General features: G+C 43.3%; 2 protein-coding genes across 2 annotated transcripts in view; one reads left to right on the forward strand and one right to left on the reverse strand.

The window, feature by feature from the left end:
* Positions 1–1,629, reverse strand: part of ANKMY2 (ankyrin repeat and MYND domain containing 2) — a 32,898-nt gene extending 31,269 nt beyond the window's left edge. The window contains exon 1 of the mRNA XM_075828780.1: positions 1,463–1,629. Within this exon, the coding sequence (XP_075684895.1) occupies positions 1,463–1,523 (61 nt within the window). The 5' untranslated portion in view covers positions 1,524–1,629. The remainder of the gene's footprint in view (positions 1–1,462) is intronic.
* A 362-nt stretch (positions 1,630–1,991) lies between these two features.
* The window catches only part of BZW2 (basic leucine zipper and W2 domains 2), a 41,813-nt gene continuing 20,612 nt past the window's right edge, over positions 1,992–23,192 (forward strand). The window contains 2 exon segments of the mRNA XM_075828279.1: positions 1,992–2,068; positions 20,599–20,663. Of these exon segments, the coding sequence (XP_075684394.1) occupies positions 2,064–2,068; positions 20,599–20,663 (70 nt within the window). The 5' untranslated portion in view covers positions 1,992–2,063.

The following is a 23,192-nucleotide window of genomic DNA, read 5'->3' on the forward strand; positions in this document are numbered from 1 at the left end:
AACGCCTGTATTTGGATCTTTTGGCACTTTGTGCCCTACTATATTTTAATAAATTATCATTAAAGAATTATTTTAAACGTTTATACAGGTAGAACAAGTGTATTAGGATAAAAACACACAATCATGATTGGCAAGCAATGCTGCAACCGCGGCCCCACTCCTCTGGGCTTCCACATGGGTAAGGGAGGGAATAAATGCTGAATGTAATATATAACCTGTGCTGTGGAGTGGACATGTGGTCAGTGACCGCGGAAATTAGGACCACAGGCCCACTTTAATCCTGCTCCCAACCCATCTGAAGTTCTGAGTGGAGTGGACCCGAGTGGTGTGGACCCGAGTGGAGTGGACTTTCTGCTACACTGATACATTTTGACCACTAGCCGGTCGATTATCCCAACATCTTGTATTGCGGGGACATCACTGGGTGAAGCTCCGGCTGTCTCTATTTCTAACCAATAAAAATGTAGCTCGTTCTGTGAGGGAAGAAAGGTCAAAATAACTTCCCCTTATAATCGTATCACTTTATTATGTCAGTGTGGTGGCTGACACCCATTTATAATGTATCAGCAGCAGATGTCCCCATAACAATATCAGCCAGCCACAGACGTCCCCATAACAAGATCAGCCAGCCACAGACGTCCCCATAACAGCATCTCATCCACAGACGTCCCCGGAACAGCGTCTCATCCACAGACGTCCCCATAACAAGATCAGCCAGCCACAGACGTCCCCATAACAGCATCAGCCAGCCACAGACGTCCCCATAACAGCGTCTCTTCCACAGACGTCCCCGGAACAGCGTCTCTTCCACAGACGTCCCCGGAACAGCGTCTCTTCCACAGACGTCCCCATAACAGCGTCTCTTCCACAGACGTCCCCGGAACAGCGTCTCTTCCACAGACGTCCCCGGAACAGCGTCTCTTCCACAGACGTCCCCGGAACAGCGTCTCTTCCACAGACGTCCCCGGAACAGCGTCTCTTCCACAGACGTCCCCGGAACAGCGTCTCTTCCACAGACGTCCCCGGAACAGCCTCATCCACAGACGTCCCCGGAACAGCGTCTCTTCCACAGACGTCCCCGGAACAGCGTCTCTTCCACAGACGTCCCCGGAACAGCGTCTCTTCCACAGACGTCCCCGGAACAGCCTCATCCACAGACGTCCCCGGAACAGCGTCTCTTCCACAGACGTCCCCGGAACAGCGTCTCATAAACAGATGTCCCCAGAATAGTCTCATCCACAGGTGTCCACAGAACAGTCTCATCCACAGATGTCCCCAGAACAGTCTCATAAACAGATGTCCCCAGAACAGTCTCATCCACAGAACAGTCTCATCCACAGGTGTCCCCAGAACAGCGTCTCATCCACTACAAGTTATACCTGATGATTTTCGGCCTCCAAAAAATAATAAAACATCTCACCCAGCCCCGGTCACTCTGCACCCCATGTCCTGACACACCCACCTTTAGAGATGACAGTCACCAGCTGCTTCTCCTCCTGTGTCAGCTCTCTCCCGGTGGCCATGCTGCGGGCTGCGGGGCTCTGGATACACAAGAAGACGGATGTGATACAATGTATTATAATGTATCCAAATAAAGCATCAATTCACAGACATCTCAGGGAGACGGCGGCCATTACAAGTACTGGCAAAGCCAAGCCGAGCAAGTCCTGAGCCTGCTTACGGCGCATACCACTCAGCAACCCCATGGGGGGGCTCAGCAAGAAACACGATTTTACCCTAATATCTAATTAATAAATTGAATGCATTAAAATATTAATATATGTGAAAATATGTAAATCTATCACCTGTAGACAAACGTAAAGCAAGGTGGCTGAAATAGAGGTTGAGGTTACGGATGCTCACAGTTCCCCCCTCTTGTGGTTGACTTGGTATCGCCCGCAGGACTGCGCTGCTGCCTGTCTGTGGAGCTCAGTCTGCCCTTCAAGCAGTGTCCTATTGTCTGCCAGTGTGTGCCAGGGAGGCAGCCGGAGCAGCTCATAGGTAAGCAGCATGAGTGTACGCAGCACCCCCGCGCCAGGGACCGAGCAGCGCTGGATGATTGTATGAGGTGTGGATACAATGTATGACATTCTAAAATTCTATTATGTATCTGCTACCTGTATAATGCCATATCGTGTGTGTAAATACATTTGTGACTATTTCTCTTACACTTCCCCCTGTATTGTGCATGGTATTATAGTTTTATATCTGTATATTATGTTGCATATATTATAATATGCTGTGACTTGTAGGTGCCACTTGCCATCAAAAACTGAAAATGATCCGTTGGGTTGGGGGGTTGTCCACTTTGTGCCCCCCATGATCAGATCATTGTTTATAAATAATATAGATCAGTATTTATTATTATATTTGTAACATTCAGTATGTAATATATAATGTCTGTATATACTGTAATTATCGTCTGTGAAATAATAACGAAAAAGGGGAAAAAAAAAGTCCACGACCCTCTGAGAAGTGAAAGTGTTAACCCCTTGTGTGCACATGACAGCAGGGCACCCTCTCTTGGCACCAGGGCAGTGTACCACCCCCCCTCCCCCCCCAGGCGATGGTCATACACCGTGCGGGTCCGGCTCCTGGAACTGGGGGCAGTATTCATAGTGGGTAATCCCGTCATTTAGTATTGATGTTACACCCACTTTCGCCTCACTATGTGCAAAATCTTTGCTTGCTGTCAGTGAATAGGAACACATCTGCTACATTCAGATTCTGAGAACTCGTCCAGACCTATTCCTGCTAACACCGCTGCTGTTGGTTACAATGTAGCAGTGTAGGTATGAAGTATCAGCCCGGAGTCCGGGGCAGGACATAAATTGGAGCTGCTTTGTGTAGATCATCAAGGATTGACGATGTCTATTAAATTTTTCTGCCTATGGGTGTAAACAGGAATGTTCTTATTTACTGGCAGCAATCAGAGATCTTGAACATGGTGAGAAATTGAAACGCAAAGTATATTTGAAAGTCGCAGACTTTATTTTTATTATTCAGTGGAGCTTAGGAGCTCACTGCATGGTTTAATATTGTGTTCAGTGTATAAGGCCCCATGCACACGATCGCATTTTCATCCATCCGTAAATACGGGTCCGTAGTCATCTGCAACTTATCCGCATTTACGGAACGGTATCCGCAATTACGGTCCGAGGTGCATCCACATATATGGATCCGCAAAAAGAATGATGTGCAACATCTGTAAACCTGGCGTCGCCTAGCAATGCTTCTGTAATTACGGACGTCTACGGGTGCACATCAGTAGCCGTCTGTAATTACGGAAGTGCCCGTAGACTTCACTGGGGAGTCTGTGCCCTAAATTACGGACAAGAATAGGACGTGTTCTGTATTTTAGGCCTCATGCACACGGCCCGTGACTACGGCAATTCACGGACTGTGCACACATTGATTTCGATGAGCCTGGACCACAAACCCAGACCATATAATGACTTGTCCTATTTTTTTACGGTCCGGCTCCCCGCCAATGCACGGACCGTTGAAACCACGGTCGTGTATATTGGCCCATAGAAATGAATGGGTCCATTTTTGCGGGTGAATTGCGGACGCAAAAACACGTTCATGTGCATGGGGCTTTACAGATCATTTCTACAGAGCGGATACTCATCCGTAAAAATACGGAAAGGTGTCAGTAACCAATAGAATTGAATCGGTCTGTAGTTATGGATGAAAAATAAGTTTGTGTGCACAGTATGCAGTGAGCTCCCCCTACTGGTGGCTCTAGGCAGGGGAATTGGAGCTCTGTATCAGAAAAGCTGGAGCTCTGCCTGTTCTACAGATAAATCATGGCATTAAATATGCCCTTTTTATATTTTACGAATGTAAAGTTGTGTTCGCATGTGGCGCTTCCTCCTGTGATTTATTTATTTTTTATTTTACCTTTCCACAAGTGGCTTTTAAAATCCAGTTTTATAAATTTGTGGGGTTTGTCTTTGGTAAAATGTTTTTGTAACCGAAATCCGGCATTCAATACAAATTTATAAACACGAGTAGGGAAAACATTCTATAATGATCTGTACACGAAGTAAATTCACATTGTTCTATTTAATACCAGCTGATAAATCGTCCATGAAATCACCTCAATAATAAATTAAATGAATTATCCATTAAATCTAATAGGAACCAATAGCGACCGGACACGGCCCCCCCGGTCATAGAATTAAAGGGGTTGTCCGGTTTCAGCAAATTAATGTTTTAATATAATAAAGCTACACAATTTTAAATAACTAATAAACGTTCTGTATTAATTCCTCACGGTTTTCAGGAACTCTGCTTGTTGTCATTCAGTAGGAACATTTATTGTTTACTTCCGTTAGATACAATTCTGTCCATGGTCATGTGATGGACACTCAGGTGCACGGCTGGTTACAGGGTCATGTGATGGACACTCAGGTGCACGGCTGGTTACATGGTCGTGTGATGGACACACAGGAACACGGTCCGTTAGAGGGTCATGTATATTCTATATTCTTGTATATAGGGGCAGTATTATAGTAGTTATATTCTTGTATATAGGGGGCAGTATTATAGTAGTTATATTCTTGTATATAGGGGCAGTATTATAGTAGTTATATTCTTGTATCTAGGAGCAGTATTATAGTAGTTATATTCTTGTATATAGGAGCAGTATTATAGTAGTTATAGTCTTGTATATAGGGGGCAGTATTATAGTAGTTATATTCTTGTATATAGGGGGCAGTATTATAGTAGTTATAGTCTTGTATATAGGGGCAGTATTATAGTAGTTATATTCTTGTATATAGGGGGCAGTATTATAGTAGTTATATTCTTGTATATAGGAGCAGTATTATAGTAGTTATATTCTTGTATATAGGGGCAGTATTATAGTAGTTATATTCTTGTATATAGGGGGCAGTATTATAGTAGTTATATTCTTGTATATAGGGGGCAGTATTATAGTAGTTATATTCTTGTATATAGGGGCAGTATTATAGTAGTTATATTCTTGTATATAGGGGGCAGTATTATAGTAGTTATATTCTTGTATATAGGGAGCAGTATTATAGTAGTTATATTCTTGTATATAGGGGGCAGTATTATAGTAGTTATATTCTTGTATATAGAGAGCAGTATTATAGTAATTATATTCTTGTATGTAGGGGGCAGTATTATAGTAGTTATATTCTTGTATATAGGGAGCAGTATTATAGTAGTTATATTCTTGTATATAGGGAGCAGTATTATAGTAGTTATATTCTTGTATATAGGGGCAGTATTATAGTAGTTATATTCTTGTATATAGGGGGCAGTATTATAGTAGTTTAAATTCTTGTATATAGGGGCAGTATTATAGTAGTTATATTCTTGTATATAGGGGACAGTATTATAGTAGTTATATTCTTGTATATAGGGGGCAGTATTATAGTAGTTATATTCTTGTATATAGGAGCAGTATTATAGTAGTTATATTCTTGTATATAGGGGCAGTATTATAGTAGTTATATTCTTGTATATAGGGGCAGTATTATAGTAGTTATATTCTTGTATATAGGGGGCAGTATTATAGTAGTTATATTCTTGTATATAGGGGCAGTATTATAGTAGTTATATTCTTGTATCTAGGAGCAGTATTATAGTAGTTATATTCTTGTATATAGGAGCAGTATTATAGTAGTTATAGTCTTGTATATAGGGGGCAGTATTATAGTAGTTATATTCTTGTATATAGGGGGCAGTATTATAGTAGTTATAGTCTTGTATATAGGGGCAGTATTATAGTAGTTATATTCTTGTATATAGGGGGCAGTATTATAGTAGTTATATTCTTGTATATAGGAGCAGTATTATAGTAGTTATATTCTTGTATATAGGGGCAGTATTATAGTAGTTATATTCTTGTATATAGGGGGCAGTATTATAGTAGTTATATTCTTGTATATAGGGGGCAGTATTATAGTAGTTATATTCTTGTATATAGGGGCAGTATTATAGTAGTTATATTCTTGTATATAGGGGGCAGTATTATAGTAGTTATATTCTTGTATATAGGGAGCAGTATTATAGTAGTTATATTCTTGTATATAGGGGGCAGTATTATAGTAGTTATATTCTTGTATATAGAGAGCAGTATTATAGTAATTATATTCTTGTATGTAGGGGGCAGTATTATAGTAGTTATATTCTTGTATATAGGGAGCAGTATTATAGTAGTTATATTCTTGTATATAGGGAGCAGTATTATAGTAGTTATATTCTTGTATATAGGGAGCAGTATTATAGTAGTTATATTCTTGTATATAGGGGCAGTATTATAGTAGTTATATTCTTGTATATAGGGGGCAGTATTATAGTAGTTTAAATTCTTGTATATAGGGGGCAGTATTATAGTAGTTATATTCTTGTATATAGGGAGCAGTATTATAGTAGTTATATTCTTGTATATAGGGAGCAGTATTATAGTAGTTATATTCTTGTATATAGGGGCAGTATTATAGTAGTTATATTCTTGTATATAGGGGGCAGTATTATAGTAGTTTAAATTCTTGTATATAGGGGCAGTATTATAGTAGTTATATTCTTGTATATAGGGGACAGTATTATAGTAGTTATATTCTTGTATATAGGGGGCAGTATTATAGCAGTTATATTCTTGTATATAGGGGCAGTATTATAGTAGTTATATTCTTGTATATAGGGGCAGTATTATAGTAGTTATATTCTTGTATATAGGGGGCAGTATTATAGTAGTTATATTCTTGTATATAGGGGCAGTATTATAGTAGTTATATTCTTGTATCTAGGAGCAGTATTATAGTAGTTATATTCTTGTATATAGGAGCAGTATTATAGTAGTTATAGTCTTGTATATAGGGGGCAGTATTATAGTAGTTATATTCTTGTATATAGGGGGCAGTATTATAGTAGTTATAGTCTTGTATATAGGGGCAGTATTATAGTAGTTATATTCTTGTATATAGGGGGCAGTATTATAGTAGTTATATTCTTGTATATAGGAGCAGTATTATAGTAGTTATATTCTTGTATATAGGGGCAGTATTATAGTAGTTATATTCTTGTATATAGGGGGCAGTATTATAGTAGTTATATTCTTGTATATAGGGGGCAGTATTATAGTAGTTATATTCTTGTATATAGGGGCAGTATTATAGTAGTTATATTCTTGTATATAGGGGGCAGTATTATAGTAGTTATATTCTTGTATATAGGGAGCAGTATTATAGTAGTTATATTCTTGTATATAGGGGGCAGTATTATAGTAGTTATATTCTTGTATATAGAGAGCAGTATTATAGTAATTATATTCTTGTATGTAGGGGGCAGTATTATAGTAGTTATATTCTTGTATATAGGGAGCAGTATTATAGTAGTTATATTCTTGTATATAGGGGCAGTATTATAGTAGTTATATTCTTGTATATAGGGGGCAGTATTATAGTAGTTTAAATTCTTGTATATAGGGGCAGTATTATAGTAGTTATATTCTTGTATATAGGGGACAGTATTATAGTAGTTATATTCTTGTATATAGGGGGCAGTATTATAGTAGTTATATTCTTGTATATAGGAGCAGTATTATAGTAGTTATATTCTTGTATATAGGGGCAGTATTATAGTAGTTATATTCTTGTATATAGGAGCAGTATTATAGTAGTTATAGTCTTGCATATAGGGGGCAGTATTATGTAGTTATATTCTTGTATATAGGGGGCAGTATTATAGTAGTTATATTCTTGTATATAGGGGCAGTATTATAGTAGTTATATTCTTGTATACAGGCGGCAGTATTATAGTAGTTATATTCTTGTATATAGGCGGCAGTATTATAGTAGTTATATTCTTGTATATAGGGGGCAGTAGTATTGTAGTTATATTCTTGTATATAGGGGCAGTATTATAGTAGTTATATTCTTGTATATAGGTGGCAGTATTATAGTAGTTATATTCTTGTATATAGAGGCAGTATTATAGTAGTTATATTCTTGTATATAGGAGCAGTATTATAGCAGTTATATTCTTGTATATAGGGGGCAGTATTATAGTAGTTATATTCTTGTATATAGGAGCAGTATTATAGTAGTTATATTCTTGTATATAGGGGGCAGTATTATAGTAGTTATATTCTTATACATTTTATCATTTATACAGCCTATAAATTCATAGTTGTCAGCAACACGTCTCCTCGTGTAAACTGGGGTTGCGCTGCCAACAATTTTTACAAGCTGATGGGGACCAAACTGCTTTTTAACCTTAGTTTGTCCCTATACGGTTAGCATTGGCCCATTTAAAATTACTAGTTATTGAGCGCTGATCAACTTATTATATCGGCAATTGTTATTGGCAGAAATTTTGGCCATGTGAACCAGTCTTTTGTGTTACACCCTAGTAGGGTACTTCGCTTGCCTGCTCTTGTCCTGCTCTACAGGAGGTTAGTACTCTGGAAATAAACCCACGGACTACCGCATGTCAGCAGTGCCAGCCACTGGAATCCATATGTAATCCTTTACTTTGCCTTTAATGTCTAATTATACCAACTTTTGTTTTCTAACATGTTTCCCAAAATACTTCTGTGGAGGCAGAGATTGTTCTGCGTTTCGCAGCGTGCGCCTGCAGCTCGGGCCTTTGTCTGCTGAACACATGACCCTTCTTTCCCTGCGTGGGACTCTCGCTTCACAATAGTCAGAATCGCCGTTCTCCCGTCCGTATTCAACGTTCTGAATCCAGAATTAATTGCAGCGCAGCAGAGAGGAGTTTGTCAGGAGGTAAATAAACAGAAAAAGCAAACAAGTCCTCATACAAAAGGATTCTGCTCCTGGTTCACTAATCCCAGACTGTTCGTGCTGCACCAGCATATTATGTAAGTGGAAAATAAGGGAATTTAAAGAGATTCCTTCCCTATGTTTGTCGTTTCATATTTGTATCTTACGAATGGCCGGCGGCCGGGCATCCATCTTCTGCAATGGTCGCGATCTGTCCTTAAACTACAACCCCCAGCGGCTGTCAGGCCATGCTGGAAGTTTTGCAACAAGTATAGAGCCACAGGTTTCCATGTGTGAAGGGAAGGAGTCCGATTAGGGAATGTGGTAGGCCCGTCTAAAAATATATGTTCTTAGGGCACGCTTAATACTGCAGATGTTGTGAATTAATCTGATTTGTCCGGGGTAGTGAATTCTAGTGGACTGGTCTTAGATTATGGAGGCTGTTAATCTTAGATCATTGGCAGAATTTAGAGCGTGGGTAGTGGGGTAGACAGAGATGAGGGAGAAGATTTAAGGAGGTGCAGCACTGGGGAGAGATTTGTGGGTGAGAGTAATAAGTTTAAATTGTATTCTAAAGTAAATGGGCAACCAGTGCAGTGACTTGCACAGGGTAGAGGCGTTGGTGTAGCGGTCCAGTGCAGTGACTGGCACAGGGTAGAGGCGTTGGTGTAGCGGTCCAGTGCAGTGACTGGCACAGGGTAAAGGCATTGGCGTAGCGGTCCAGTGCAGTGACTGGCACAGGGTAAAGGCATTGGCGTAGCGGTCCAGTGCAGTGACTGGAACAGGGTAGAGGCGTTGGTGTAGCGGTCCAGTGCAGTGACTGGCACAGGGTAGAGGCGTTGGTGTAGCGGTCCAGTGCAGTGACTGGCACACAGTAGAGGCGTTGGTGTAGCGGTCCAGTGACTGGCACAGGGTAGAGGCATTGGTGTAGCGGTCCAGTGCAGTGACTGGCACAGGGTAGAGGCGTTGGTGTAGCGGTCCAGTGCAGTGACTGGCACAGGGTAAAGGCATTGGCGTAGCGGTCCAGTGCAGTGACTGGCACAGGGTAAAGGCATTGGCGTAGCGGTCCAGTGCAGTGACTGGAACAGGGTAGAGGCGTTGGTGTAGCGGTCCAGTGCAGTGACTGGCACAGGGTAGAGGCGTTGGTGTAGCGGTCCAGTGCAGTGACTGGCACACAGTAGAGGCGTTGGTGTAGCGGTCCAGTGACTGGCACAGGGTAGAGGCATTGGTGTAGCGGTCCAGTGTAGTGACTGGCACAGGGTGGAGGCGTTGATGTAGCGGTGTAGTGACTGGCACAGAGTAGAGGCGTTGGTGTAGCGATCCAGTGCAGTGACTGGCACAGGGTAGAGGCATTGGTGTAGCGGTCCAGTGTAGTGACTGGCACAGGGTGGAGGCGTTGGTGTAGCGATTGGTCAGAAAGATGAGCCTGGCTGCTGAATTAAGGATAGATTGGAAGGGGAGATTTTATTGAGGGGGAAGACCGACTAATAAGGAGTTACAGGAGTCAAGACAAGAGTGAATCAGAGCGACAATGAGAGTTTTGGCTGTTTCCACTGTGGATTCTTGAGCGATCTTTTATCCCTGGCTTATTGGACATGGGGAGAGGCCTGTCTTATAATTGATAGGGGTGTAACGTCCGCGGTCGCACACCGCAGACTCCTATCATCCTGCAGATGTCTTCCTCCCCAGAGATGCCAGCACATGCGGCCGTCCTGTCCTGCAGTGACCACTAGGGTGCGCGCTCAAGCTCATTCCCCGCCTTAATGGACCAGAGCACACACATGATTTAGATTGACTGATTGCTCCCAGATCACCTTGGACTATAAGAAGGGCCCTGCCCCTTCCTTCATTGCCTGAGCGTCGTTGTGTTTACCCGTGTTAGTCTTTGCAAATGGTCCCTTAGTGTTTTCCAGTTCCCAGTGTTCCCGTTCCTGCTACCTGTATCCCCCGCTACCTTGTTCCTGTGCCGTAGAGAGTTGGAGTCGTGTTGTCGTATACTATGCCTGCTGTATTTCCCCGCGCCTGGTGTCTGCCTGCTGCCAAGGTCCCATTCGAGCCTGCCATCACTACTGTCTGTATTGCCACAGGTACCCTTATTCGAACTATTGACTTTGCCTTGGTATCCTGTTTGGCCTGCTGCTATCCTGCTATGGCGGTATGGCCCAGTGGGTCCACACACCCTTCGTGACAAGGGGTGTCCCGGCATCAGAAGTTAAAACTATAGACTAGTGACGTCACAGCGGAGGGATAACAACCTCAGTGACGACACAGCGGAGGGATAACCAACACTAGACTGAATGGAATTGTAACAAACCTGCACCAATTAAAAGTATTAGTATTATGTAAACAAAATGTTCTCATTCACTGACGGCAAGCTGAGATATTGGAAAAAGTGATGAGTAGACGTCTATCAGGAAGTTGCAGAATGTTTAATTATACAATGAAAATGACGTTTTATTTGCAAAAAATGGGAGACCTTTAGAAATGGCTCCAAAGGCAGAGCGTTACTTCGAGTTATGGAACTTACTGTACTGGTGGTTCAGTTTCTAGGGCTTGATGTACAGTGTCATTGTTTGCATTCTCTTCTGCTGGATAGATATGTGATCTCCCGCCTATAGTAGGACCTGATCTAATAACTGTACTACAGACGTCAATAAAGCTGTCGCCATCAAACTGCGGTCACTGCTATGACGAGCATTAAACATCTGTTATTCTGATCAGTTCTCACACCTCGGCCGGCCATGACCTTGAAAGATGACGTGAAGGGAGAAGTTTTCCTGATAAGTGCCGCTTATCTCCAGCTTCTGCTTTTTTTTTTTAACTGAAATGACCTTTTACCATTTTGCGTCCGCAGCTTTCGTAAAATTTATAGCGGACGCCCGCAACTCCTACCTGGATAAAATCTTAAATGAGTTCTCCACAATACTAAAGTGTCAGTCAGGGGAGCAGAGGAAATAAGACCATCCCCTTCCCTCCTTAAAAATAGCAAGGGCCGTCTCAGCCAATCAGGAGAGCCACTGTGGGTCACATGACATGCTTCTTGGGCGAATGCAATTGTTTGTCTTCAGTTGGACTACATTGCCCTGCCGCTACCCTGGGCGTGGGAAGGGAAGGGGTCCATCAGCATTGGCTCCTATCTTGGCTTCTCCAGGTCACCATCTAAGTATTATAATTTTTTACTTTTTTTTTTGTTAGGCCCCATGCACAGGAACGTATTTTTGCGTCCGCAATTCACCTGCAAATCCGTGGGTGAATTGTGGCCCCATTCATTTCAATGGGCCCATGCACATGACCGTGGTTTCCAGGCTCCGTGCGTGGCTCAGGAGCCTGGACCGCAGAAAGAACGGACGTGTCTTATTACGGCCGTGTTTTGCGGTCCAGGCTCATAGAAATTAATGCACGCGGTCAGGTTAAGGCCCCCGATTTGCCGGCGGCCCGCGGGTGACACTCTGCGATCGTTCGACTCAAAAATCACGGCTGTGCTCATGGCTACGGTCGTGTGCATGAGACCTTGTAATCTGAATTTTTCTGAGATATTTCAGAATTGTACAATCAAGCACAGAGACCCCCACCTATCGCTAAAACGAAGTCCTTGTGTGCGCGCTGAGCTGCTTAGTTTCTCTTCGGCTTTTTTCTGAAATCAATGTAGCTGTGTATGGACTCCATAGAAAGTCTATGATCCCGTACGCCGCTACATCGGCTTTCCGGTTAAAGCCGAACAGAAACTAAGCAGCTCAGCGCGCACACGAGGACTTCTGCCGCTTCGTTTTATCGATTAGTGGTGGTCCGAGCAATGAGACCCCCATCAATCAAAACTTCTGACATGTCAATGACATGTCGGAAGTTTGTTGAACGTTTAGTTCCCCTTTAACCTGTCCGGGAAGAGAGGGGCCAGTCTTAACGGGGGTCCGGGGTAACCATATGTGCAAAATCTGCTCTGATCTATCATGGTCCTCAGCCATAAGTGACTCTGTGCCTCACAAGTGGTCCATTTCTGAGATCCACTCGCTGACCAAAGTGGCATCTACAGACTTCCAAGGCCTGGGGTTCACTGCATGAGCAGCAGTCACGAAATATCTAAAAAGATACTTCATAGGCCCCATGCACACGCCCGTAATTACAGGCCCGTAGACTTCTATTGGCCACGGGTACCTTCCCGTTTGCGTACGGGAAGGTGCTCGGGCCGTTGAAAAATATAGAACATGTCCTATTTCAGGCCGTGATTGCGGCACAGGCAGGCCCATAGAAGGCTATGGGGCTCCCGTAATTACGGGTGACTACGTGTGTGAACCCGTAATTACGGGAGCGTTGCTAGGCGACGTCAGGGGATTCCCCTGTCTGCAGGCTCATGCCTGATTTTGATTTTTTTAATAAAGAGAAGCAGAGAAAACGGGTCCGTAAATACGGGTGGAATACGGGTGACAAAGGACCCGTATTTACAGAAGGGAAAAAATACGGTCGTGTGCATGGGGCCGTAATCTGGGATCCAGGCTCCTGTCACACAGCAGTATTCTGGTCCTTAGTCTGGTCCGTATTCTGGTCAGTGTTTGGGTACTAAACCAGGAATGAAGAGTAAACTGGAAAATGATAATGGAAAGATTTGCTCCTCTTCTGGGTTTTGGACCCACTCCTGGTTTTGGTATATTAATACAGTCCAAAAAATGTAAAGGGAAGAAGTTGCAAAAATGATTCCGTGTTCCATGTAGACTGGTTGGAGAATTCAGGAGATATTTATCCAGATGACTTCTGATATTTTCCTGTGTGGTTTAGGAGGGGATGTGGAGTACCCCCTGCCCTCTCCCTTTAAATTAATGGATCTCAACTCTTTTATGGGCTCGCTCATAGAGGGATAAAGGGCCGGTATTCTATAAAGAAGCCTTTATGTGGTGAAATATAAAACTTCTTCTCTTTTCACCATCTGTTTCCATCTGAAGGAAATATTTCCCTTGATGTTGACGGATACATTCATCTTCTATTTCATGTTAGTATAAAGTATTTTAAAAGCTCCTTATGTTATTGAATGACCATAAATTTTACAGCAGCAATTTGGCAAAAAACATTGGAGCTTCATTTCTTGAATTTTAGAAAAAGGGAAAATAGGGACTCTCTGATAACTTTGTGAGCTCCGGTGGTAAAGTTGCAGGATGCCGCATTTCTAATTAAATTCAATCTCCGGGTCACCAAGACAAAACTTAATTTTTTATTGTGGCATCGGTATGACTTCCCGTCGACGCTGGCCATGATTCAATCCCCAAAAGTGCCAGCCAGGAGAGCAGAGAAATTAAGACCTCCTCCCTGACCCCTATAATAGTCCTCACAACCTATAATGAGAACCAAAGGAGTCACATGACATGACCCTTCTTTACTCAGAAATCTCTTGTTTCTGAAGTGAGGGGGCAGGGCTCACATTTTCTGCTCCCCTGACTTGCACTTTGGAAAGCTATTTGGATTTATACAACCACTATTGAACACAAAGTGAGCTGTATAATTCTCTATGCAGAGAGCTCCCCCTAGTGGTGGCTGCATTTAGCCGTTATTATAATGTATTAACATGCAGACACTCCACTGGGCAAAACTAAAGCCATGTATGAAGCATAAATCCTAATCTCTCTAGCTGTAACTCCAGATCAGTACAAGAATAATACAAGTGGTAGCTACATAATCCAGAATACCTGATAATCCGGCACCTATCGTTTCCTATTGTAAATGGCACCTCGACACTGTATTTGTGTATCCGTTTTAATGACGCGTTCTCATTTTAATAGGAACGTGAACTGGAAAAATCCCTTTGTAGTGTTAATTGGAGACACAATGGGAATTTTTGGACTTTCCTTGGAGCACAGTGTGTGGTCTGGGGAGATGTCGCTAGAACATGTTCTTTGCTCGTGATCCAGGATTTTTCCTGTTTGATTTGCTTATTTACTTGTGTCCAGTGTTACAAGTGTCGCCGGAGGCGGCGCCGCACCCGCAGCTGTTTACTTCTAGGTCACATAGTAAGCGGCATAAGTCATCGGGCCGGAGGTGGCGACTTCCAGAGTGACCTTTTTGACAGCAACTCTCATTTACTAAGGTTGTAACCGGCCCTTAAATATAGCAAACAGTCAGCTGTGGGCTCCATATAGGGGATGGGCATAGAATTGACCGAAATGGGGTCAGCTACCTGCTACCATCAGAGACTGCTTTATAAAAAAATAAATTTAGTTCTGGACAACAACCCAACAATTTTTTTGATAATTTCAGCCAATGTAATACTGCCATATACGACCCACATAATACCGATATATCATGCCAAGGTAATACGGCCACATACAGCCCACATAATACCGATATATCATGCCATGCACTCCAAACTAATACATTTTACCTGCACTGATACATTGTTGCAAAATCAGGACAAGAGAGAATTGTGCTGCTGTGTTTAATTCACAGAGGATTGTCTAGACTGGATACAACTGTAGCAAATCCTCAGCTGTGAGAAGTTAAGTCTGCACAGGTTTTACATCTGTCCTGCTCCCTTTAAAATTGATCCTACGTTAATGCCTTCAAACTCTTGCACCTCTTATTTCCAGGGTGCGTCCTCGGTTCGTTGTTAGACTTGTGTATAGTGTCTTGTTTTTGTTTGTTCTTATAATAAATGTTGCAATCCCAATGACTGAATCTTTCATTCTGGGGGAGCTCCCCCTCCTCCGCTGCAGACCTACGATGACATTGTCTTGGGGAGATTCCACGGTGATGTTGCTCACGGCTGCTCATCATCCGGTTCAAACGGAGGCACATTAAACATTATACGAGGGAATTGTCCTATTAGCAATTATGTCATGTAAAAGTTATTATCCCAATCTCTCACAATGTGACAATAGACATTGCAATGGCAGATGTCCTGGGCAATACGGTCTATTGATGCCCCCCTTATATAGAGCCCAAATATTCTACTCCTACATGCCCAAGTAATACACTGATGGGGTGTGTTCACACGGCCTATTTTCAGCTGTTTTTTCGTCCGTAAACGCCCCAAAAAACGGCTAAAGATACGGGGGCTGAACACCGCCAAACGTCTGCCCATTGATTCCAATGAGAAAAACAATGTTTAGTTCCCATGGGGTGATTTTTTTTACGCGCCCGTTTGTAAAAACGCCCCGTAAAAAAGAAGTGCATGTCACTTCTTGATCTGGAGTCGTAAAAAAAACGCCTGATGCATAAAAAACGGCTGTAAATCAGAGGCGGTTTTCCCTTGAAAACAGCTCCATATTTTACAGCTGTTTTTTGTTGAGCGTGTGAACATAGCTATACAGTGCCCGAGTTATAGGCCCATACAGTGCCCGCGTAATAGACCGATACAGTGCATGAGTAGTATACCGATAGTGCCCAAATAATAGACCGATACAGTGCCCGAGTAATAGGCCCATACAGTGCCCGCGTAATAGGCCGATACAGTGCCCGCGTAATACGCTGATACAGTGCCCGAGTAATAGGCCGATACAGTGCCCGAGTAATAGGCCGATACAGTGCCCGCGTAATAGGCCGATACAGTGCCCGCGTAATAGGCCGATACAGTGCCCGCGTAATAGGCCGATACAGTGCCCGCGTAATAGGCCGATACAGTGCCCGCGTAATGGGCCGATGCAGTGCCCGCGTAATGGGCCGATGCAGTGCAGTCACCGATACAGTCACGGCAGCGCCATTCCCACCCTGTAGTCACGGCAGCGCCCCCTCCCCTAGACACCAAATACAGTACATAGAGCGTTAAAAGGAAGACCCGGTTTTAGTTTTTGTTTTTTTTAGATAAATGATTGGTCGCTGGCTAAAAGGAAGAACTGAAGAGTAGTATAAACCCCATTGTTTTTAGGATTGATGATGGGAGAGGAAACATGCAGCCCGTGTTGTAATGGGGGGTGTTTGCTCCTTGTTTCCCTCCTCATACACCTGATGTTCTGAACAGCGGCAGCTTCATGTCCGTGAGAGAATTTCTTCTTGGAAACTGATCCTAAAATATACACATCAGTCTGCAGGTCCGTGTGAGTGTTTGGGAACCTGAGAGGGGGTGAAGGGGCACAGCGACGGAGATAACCGTGCTCGGCGACGGATGATGAGTATGGCGACTGTAAAAACAAAAAATGTCATCTCCTGTATTTATACAAAATATTTTTACCCTAAAATTTACAGCCCCCTCCTTAAAAAAAAAAGTAATAATAATTTGTCCTCTTTGTCTAAATAATTTTTTTTTTTTGTGTTACATCCTCTTCATGAAAACCTGGGTGCTGACAAACATGTCCGCCCACAGGGTGTCACTCAGCTTTTCTAGGGCTCTAAATTACAGCTCTCTAGTTATGCAGCAATATGGGCACATAACTTGGCAGATTTGGTCATTCAGGAGTCTTAGAAAGCTGGGTGTCAACCTTTTGTGAGTGCTGTTTTAGGCCCATGCACACGACCGTAAAATTCGCACCTGTAGCCGCCCGTAATTCTGGAAGCGTTGCTAGGCGACACCAGGTTTGCAGATGTTGCATATTATTTGTGGGTTTTCTGTTTTTTGTTTTTTTTTTGCGTATCCGTATATACGGATGCATTACGGATGCTCTACAGACCGTATTTGCGGATAATGTTCAGTATGCGCGGATAAGTTGCGGATGACTACGGATCCGTTTTTACGGACAGTATTTACGGATGGATGAAAATACGGTCGTGTGGACGTATCAAGACCTTATATTTCCTATGGGCTTTTTATTTTAGGTGGTGGTTGCCCTTTAAACGATAAGTTTGCTGTCCTCCCAACATTTGCACCACAAATCATGACATTTAGGCCCCACCCCATTCTGCGCTATATTACATAGAAACGCCCCTTTAATGCAAATCTGTATAAGCCACGCCTCTTCGCTGTTCCATTGGATATACAGTCCCACGAAAAACGGGACTGTTAGGAGGAAATGCATATTATACATATAGGATCTTCTGCATAAAAACTGCTGAGCAAGCATTGTCAGTGTTGCCCATACCAACCAATCAGATTTGAGCTTTCATTTTCCCAGAACAGGCTAGTAAATGGAAGGTGTGATCTGATTGGTTGCTATGGGCAACTGACACATTTAGTGTTGGGACAGTTTATAGACTTGGGGGCCCATTATTGATAATGGATAAAGAACGTGGATTACCTCATAAACTATTTCTTTAATTTTAATATGGCTGCACGGGTAATCTCAGGACAACCAGTGACGTAGAGCGGGGTATAGAGCATTTTGAGTGGAGTTTCCCTTTAAGTGTTACTTTCCTCCCCGGAGCGGAGCGCAGTGATCAGCACCTTGTTCAGCTTGACCCTGATACTCCAGAGCAGATTACAGGACACTAAATTGTAAGCTAAATATATCCGCGTGCAGATGTCGCCCGGCTCAAAATAATATTACGGCAGGAGACAGACCTGTCATAACATAAACCACCCGGTCATCGACGGCGTTCTGGTTTTACACTCGCATGGATTATGCAGATTTCGCCAACATCTCACTGACTTTTTTTTTTCTTGTAGGAATAAAATTAATATCCTTTGTATGTCCCCAAATATATTTTTTCATGAAGGCGGCCTACCAGGAGACCTTAATAAAAGTCCCTTTAGTGTAGATTAAAAGTGTGAAAACCGTTTATTAATATCGTACTTGTAGGCTGAGATATGAGCGCTTGAAATTACAGGCCCAAAGACTGAGGCTGCACTACTGCAAGAATCTGATGACTATGTCCTCTCCTGATTACTGTCAGGTGCAGTGTTGTCATGGAGACCTTGGGTGGAGTCAAATCACCATCTACATCAATGCTCACACATATACACCATATAACTGCCAGGAAGGACGTAGATATTGATGTGAATGGTGTTTAAACTACATAAAAGGAATCTGTAGCCATCACCGGGGATTTTGTGGAGATCATCCTGGTTGTCACCTTTCACGTAAAAGTAAGGGGAGGGGGAGCGGGTTTACTGTCCCTCTTTTGAAATCCATCACAATGAGAACTTTTGTAGACCCTAAAATTAAATGGCCAAAACCTCCACACACCCTAGTAATATCACCCTCCCCATTCCATAGACCAGCAGTCCTCAGCTGGCGGACTGTTGTCCAAATCCAGACCAGGGACAGCAGCTGTCAGGACTCTAGACCCTGCAGACCAGACTTCAGTCAGGAGCAGAACTGCCGCCGGGTCCCTGCACACAAGGTCCTGACCAGGAAGGTGAAGGGGGCGCAATGATTTCCGTTGCGGAACATCTGTATTTACGCAACGTGTGAACTGGCACTTAATCCTTGTTCACACAGTGCAGATTTGCTGCAGATGTTGCATGTATTTTATAAGCCAAAAGCAGAAATGAAGCATAAACAGAAGAAATATAGAACGGCCTTAAGGGGTCTTTTTTTTTTTTTTTTCTTTAGGATCCGTTACTGGTTTTGGATTTAAAAAACTGCATGCAAAATCTGCAGCAAACCTGCGCTGTGTGAACAATGTCCTCCATCTGTACTCACACAGGATGGAAATGCTACAGCCACAGCTTTTAGGCTGGGTTCACACGACCTATTTTCAGGCGTAAACGAGGCGTATTATGCCTCGATTTACGGCTCCAATACGTCGGCAAATATCTGCCGACGTACTGTGCCGACGACCTGTAATTTTACGCGTCGCTGTCAAAAGACGGAGCGTAAAATAACCGCCTCGTCAAAGAAGTGCAGGACACTTCTTGGGACGTAATTTGAGCTGTTTTTCATTGATTCCAATGAAGAACAGCTCCAAATTACGGCCGTAATGGACGCCCCGCAAAACGCGAGTACGAGCAATTACGTCTGAAATTACGGAGCTGTTTTAATGGTCGATATCGTGTGCACATACCCTTATACTACAAAATCTACACGTGTTAGGCTTCATTTATATCTGCACTAGGGCTCCGTTCAGACGTTCCGTCGGAGCTTTCCTGTCGGAACGGAGCCCTGACAGACACATACGGAAACCATAGGTTTCCGTTTCCATCACCGTTGATTTCAATGGTGACGAATCCGGTGCCAATGGTTTACGTTTGTCTCCGTTGTGCAAGGGTTCGGTCTTTTTGACGGAATTAATAACGTAGTCGGAAACCATTGGCATCGGATCCGTCACCATTGAAATCAATGGTGACGGAAACCTATGGCTTCTGTTTGTGTCTGTCAGGGCTCTGTTCCGACGGAAAGCTCAGATGGAACGTCGGAACGGAGCCCTAGCACAGATGTGCACGAGGCCTTATTTGCATGTTTTCTGCTGTGGATTTCACCTCTTCTACATTGAAAAGCGGGAAATCCGCAGTAAACCTCAAGATCAAGTAACAATAATCGCCCAATAAGAAGTTAATCAAAAAATGTCTTGCTGCTGGACCTGCCAACAATCGACTCTGATCTATGAGGAACCTGTAGCAAGTGTTCTGTTTCCCTGCAGCGCCACCACAGGAGAAATGCAGCATTACACAGTTCTCATTGAAATCCAATGGGCTGTCCATGTAAAGCATGGTGGGTCCTCCAGAGCGAGGCTCTCTTTACAGCTGCTCTTCATTCTGGATAACGGAAGTAGTTGGATAAGGGGACCCCCCCACCCCTCAGAATTCCCTAATATGGTATTTAAAATAGATTTCGACAACTTCCAACCGATGAGCAAGGAGCATCCAGGATATCGCTACAAGAATAGACACAAGACACCATTGTGCCAGATATATTTTAAGAATTGTGTATCCATATATCTACAATGGTTTGTACATAGATGGGAAAATTGTACAAAGAAAATGCTAATTTTATTAAAATAAAAAAAATTATATCGATTTTATATATATTTTTTTCATTTACAGAAATGTTATGAATAAGCACCAGAAGCCAGTGCTAACGGGCCAGCGGTTTAAAACCAGAAAGAGGGGTAAGTTTCCCACTGAACAAACCTTCATCTGACCGGTATTAGATTTTCTGTTCCATCTAAATGTAACATTTTCCAGTGTCAATTAATTTTTTTCTAAGAATCCAGCAGTATAAATGATTTGGAGTATTTTCCTTATATTCTTGATGAAGGCTCTGGTGCTCCTTTTTTCTTTGGTACATTCACCAAATTCAAAGAAAATCTTGCCAGCCCATCCATGCCACTAGAGGGCGATCTGTATGTGACTTCTATTCAGGTCAATAGGAGCCATATACAATTGTGCATAGATCGCCCTCTAGTGGCAGCTGAGATTTCTGTATGTGAAGGATGAGTGAACCTGAGCTGTGCGCTAAAGAAACAGAACATGGAAGCTTTTTTTTTTTTTTTTTTTTTTTTTTTTTTTTTTTTTTTATCCCTTTTAGGATATTCTCACCCAAACAATGAGATCACCAATGATTTCACAGCTTTCTGACTGTTAGGCTATGTTCACACGCTTACTAAAAAAACATCTGAAAATACGGCGCTGTTTCCAAGGGAAAACCGCTCCTGATTTTCAGCCGTTTTTTTAGCATCTCGCATTTTTCGCAGCGTTTTTTACGGCCGTTTTTGGAGCTGTTTTTGAGTCAATGAAAAACTGCTCCAAAAAACAGCTGAAGAAGTGACATGCACTTCTTTTTCGCGGGTGTCTTTTTACCCGCCGTTTTTTCAAAACAGCCCCGTAAAAAATGCCCCGGCTGAACAGAACGCCGTATTTTCCATTGAAATCAATAAGCGGATGTTTGGAGGCTTTCTGCTTCCGATTTTTCTTTGCGTTTACTGCCGAAATTAGCCCGTGTGAACATACCCTTAGGTCTTCGTCTCGCACTGTGTGATTGACGACTATTGACAGAATCACGTGTTTGTCTATGGCCCTTTAAGTATTTTAGATCATTGAAATTTTTTTTTGAGTAGGGATTTTCTTCATGCGACTACCTCTTTAAGATGGCACCCTCATGCAACCTTATTGCTTTTAAATGGGAAACAAAGTGGCACTATGCCCCAGGACACTGCATGTCTTGTTTTTTTTGCAGATATGGTTATTTACTATTTTATATATTTTATTTTAATAAAAAATTATTTGGCCGCTCGCTTTCATCTTCCCAACTTACCCACAAGCAATCCAGCTCCTACTGTGCTCTGCAGATGGAATATAAATTTTTATTTTTTTTTGTTTTTAGATGATATTTTATTTGTTTAGAATTGATTTCACAAAGCTAATTGTAAAAGATACATTTCTGTCGTTGCGTCCCGTCTGTAGATGTTTCGGTTTGTTATGCGCCCAGTGGATTCTGGTAGGATTAAAAGACAATAGCAGCTCAGGCTATTAAGTGCGGATGGGGGATGGGCTATATTCCGAAAAATAAATATTTCATGTTATAAATAACTCCTTGTGATCTTTTCTGTTCACACGTTGCGGTGGGTGAAGAAAAAAAATATGTATGTGTTAGGGATCTGCCAGGTACTACGTCTAGGTATACTCCTGGGATTAATCAATCCACACCTGAGGCCAGACCTGTTCGACTGACACCATCTCCCACCAACCAGGGTGGCAGGCTCAGGAGTGGGAGAGCCTATCGCGGCCTGGTCAGTCGGAGTTAGCTCCGCCCCCTGTCCTTTATTACCTGCTGTGTTCTCCTCCTCAGTGCTTGTAATTCTTTTGGATTCCTGGCCCCACTGCTGCTTGCTCCAGCCTGCTTCTGCCGTGCTTCTGCCTTGCTGCTGTTCTGCTTAACCTGCTTTGCCTCCGGCTTGCTTCCTCCTCCGTGCTCTCTTTGGTATACTCCACTTCATCCTGGTCCTGACTACTCATTCACCGCTCCGTTTCCTCGCGGCGTTCCGTGGGCTACTGCCCCTTCCCTTGCGTGTTCCCAGTTTGTTTTCCCGTGCACTTAGACAGTGTAGGGACCGCCGCCCAGTTGTACCCCGTCGCCTAGGGCGGGTCGTTGCAAGTAGGCAGGGACAGGGCGGTGGGTAGATTAGGGCTCACTTTCCCTTCACCTCCTTCCTGCTATTACATAATTACAAGCCCCTTACCTAGTCTACCATTTCCCCTACGCTGACGCTATCATGGACCCCCTTGAGACCCTGACCCAGCAGATGCAGGGCCTCTCCCTACAGGTCCAGGCCCTGGCCCAGAGGGTCAACCAGGGTGACGCTGCCGTAGTAGTTCCCCTCACCTCACCTCTAGAACCCGACCTCAAGTTACCTGACCGGTTCTCAGGGGACCGTAAGACGTTTCTCTCCTTCCGGGAGAGTTGCAGACTGTATTTCCGCCTTAAACCCCACTCCTCAGGTTCCGAGAACCAGCGGGTGGGTATCATTATATCCCGACTCCAGGAAGGGCCCCAAGAGTGGGCCTTCTCCTTGGCTCCTGACGCCCCTGAACTTTCCTCTGTTGATTGCTTTTTCTCTGCCCTCGGACTCATTTACGACGAAACTGACAGGACTGCCTTAGCCGAGAGTCAGCTGGTGACCTTACGTCAGGGTAGGAGA

Source organism: Rhinoderma darwinii, chromosome 5 (genome assembly GCF_050947455.1).
Source record: "Rhinoderma darwinii isolate aRhiDar2 chromosome 5, aRhiDar2.hap1, whole genome shotgun sequence".
Classification (NCBI taxonomy): domain Eukaryota; kingdom Metazoa; phylum Chordata; class Amphibia; order Anura; family Rhinodermatidae; genus Rhinoderma; species Rhinoderma darwinii.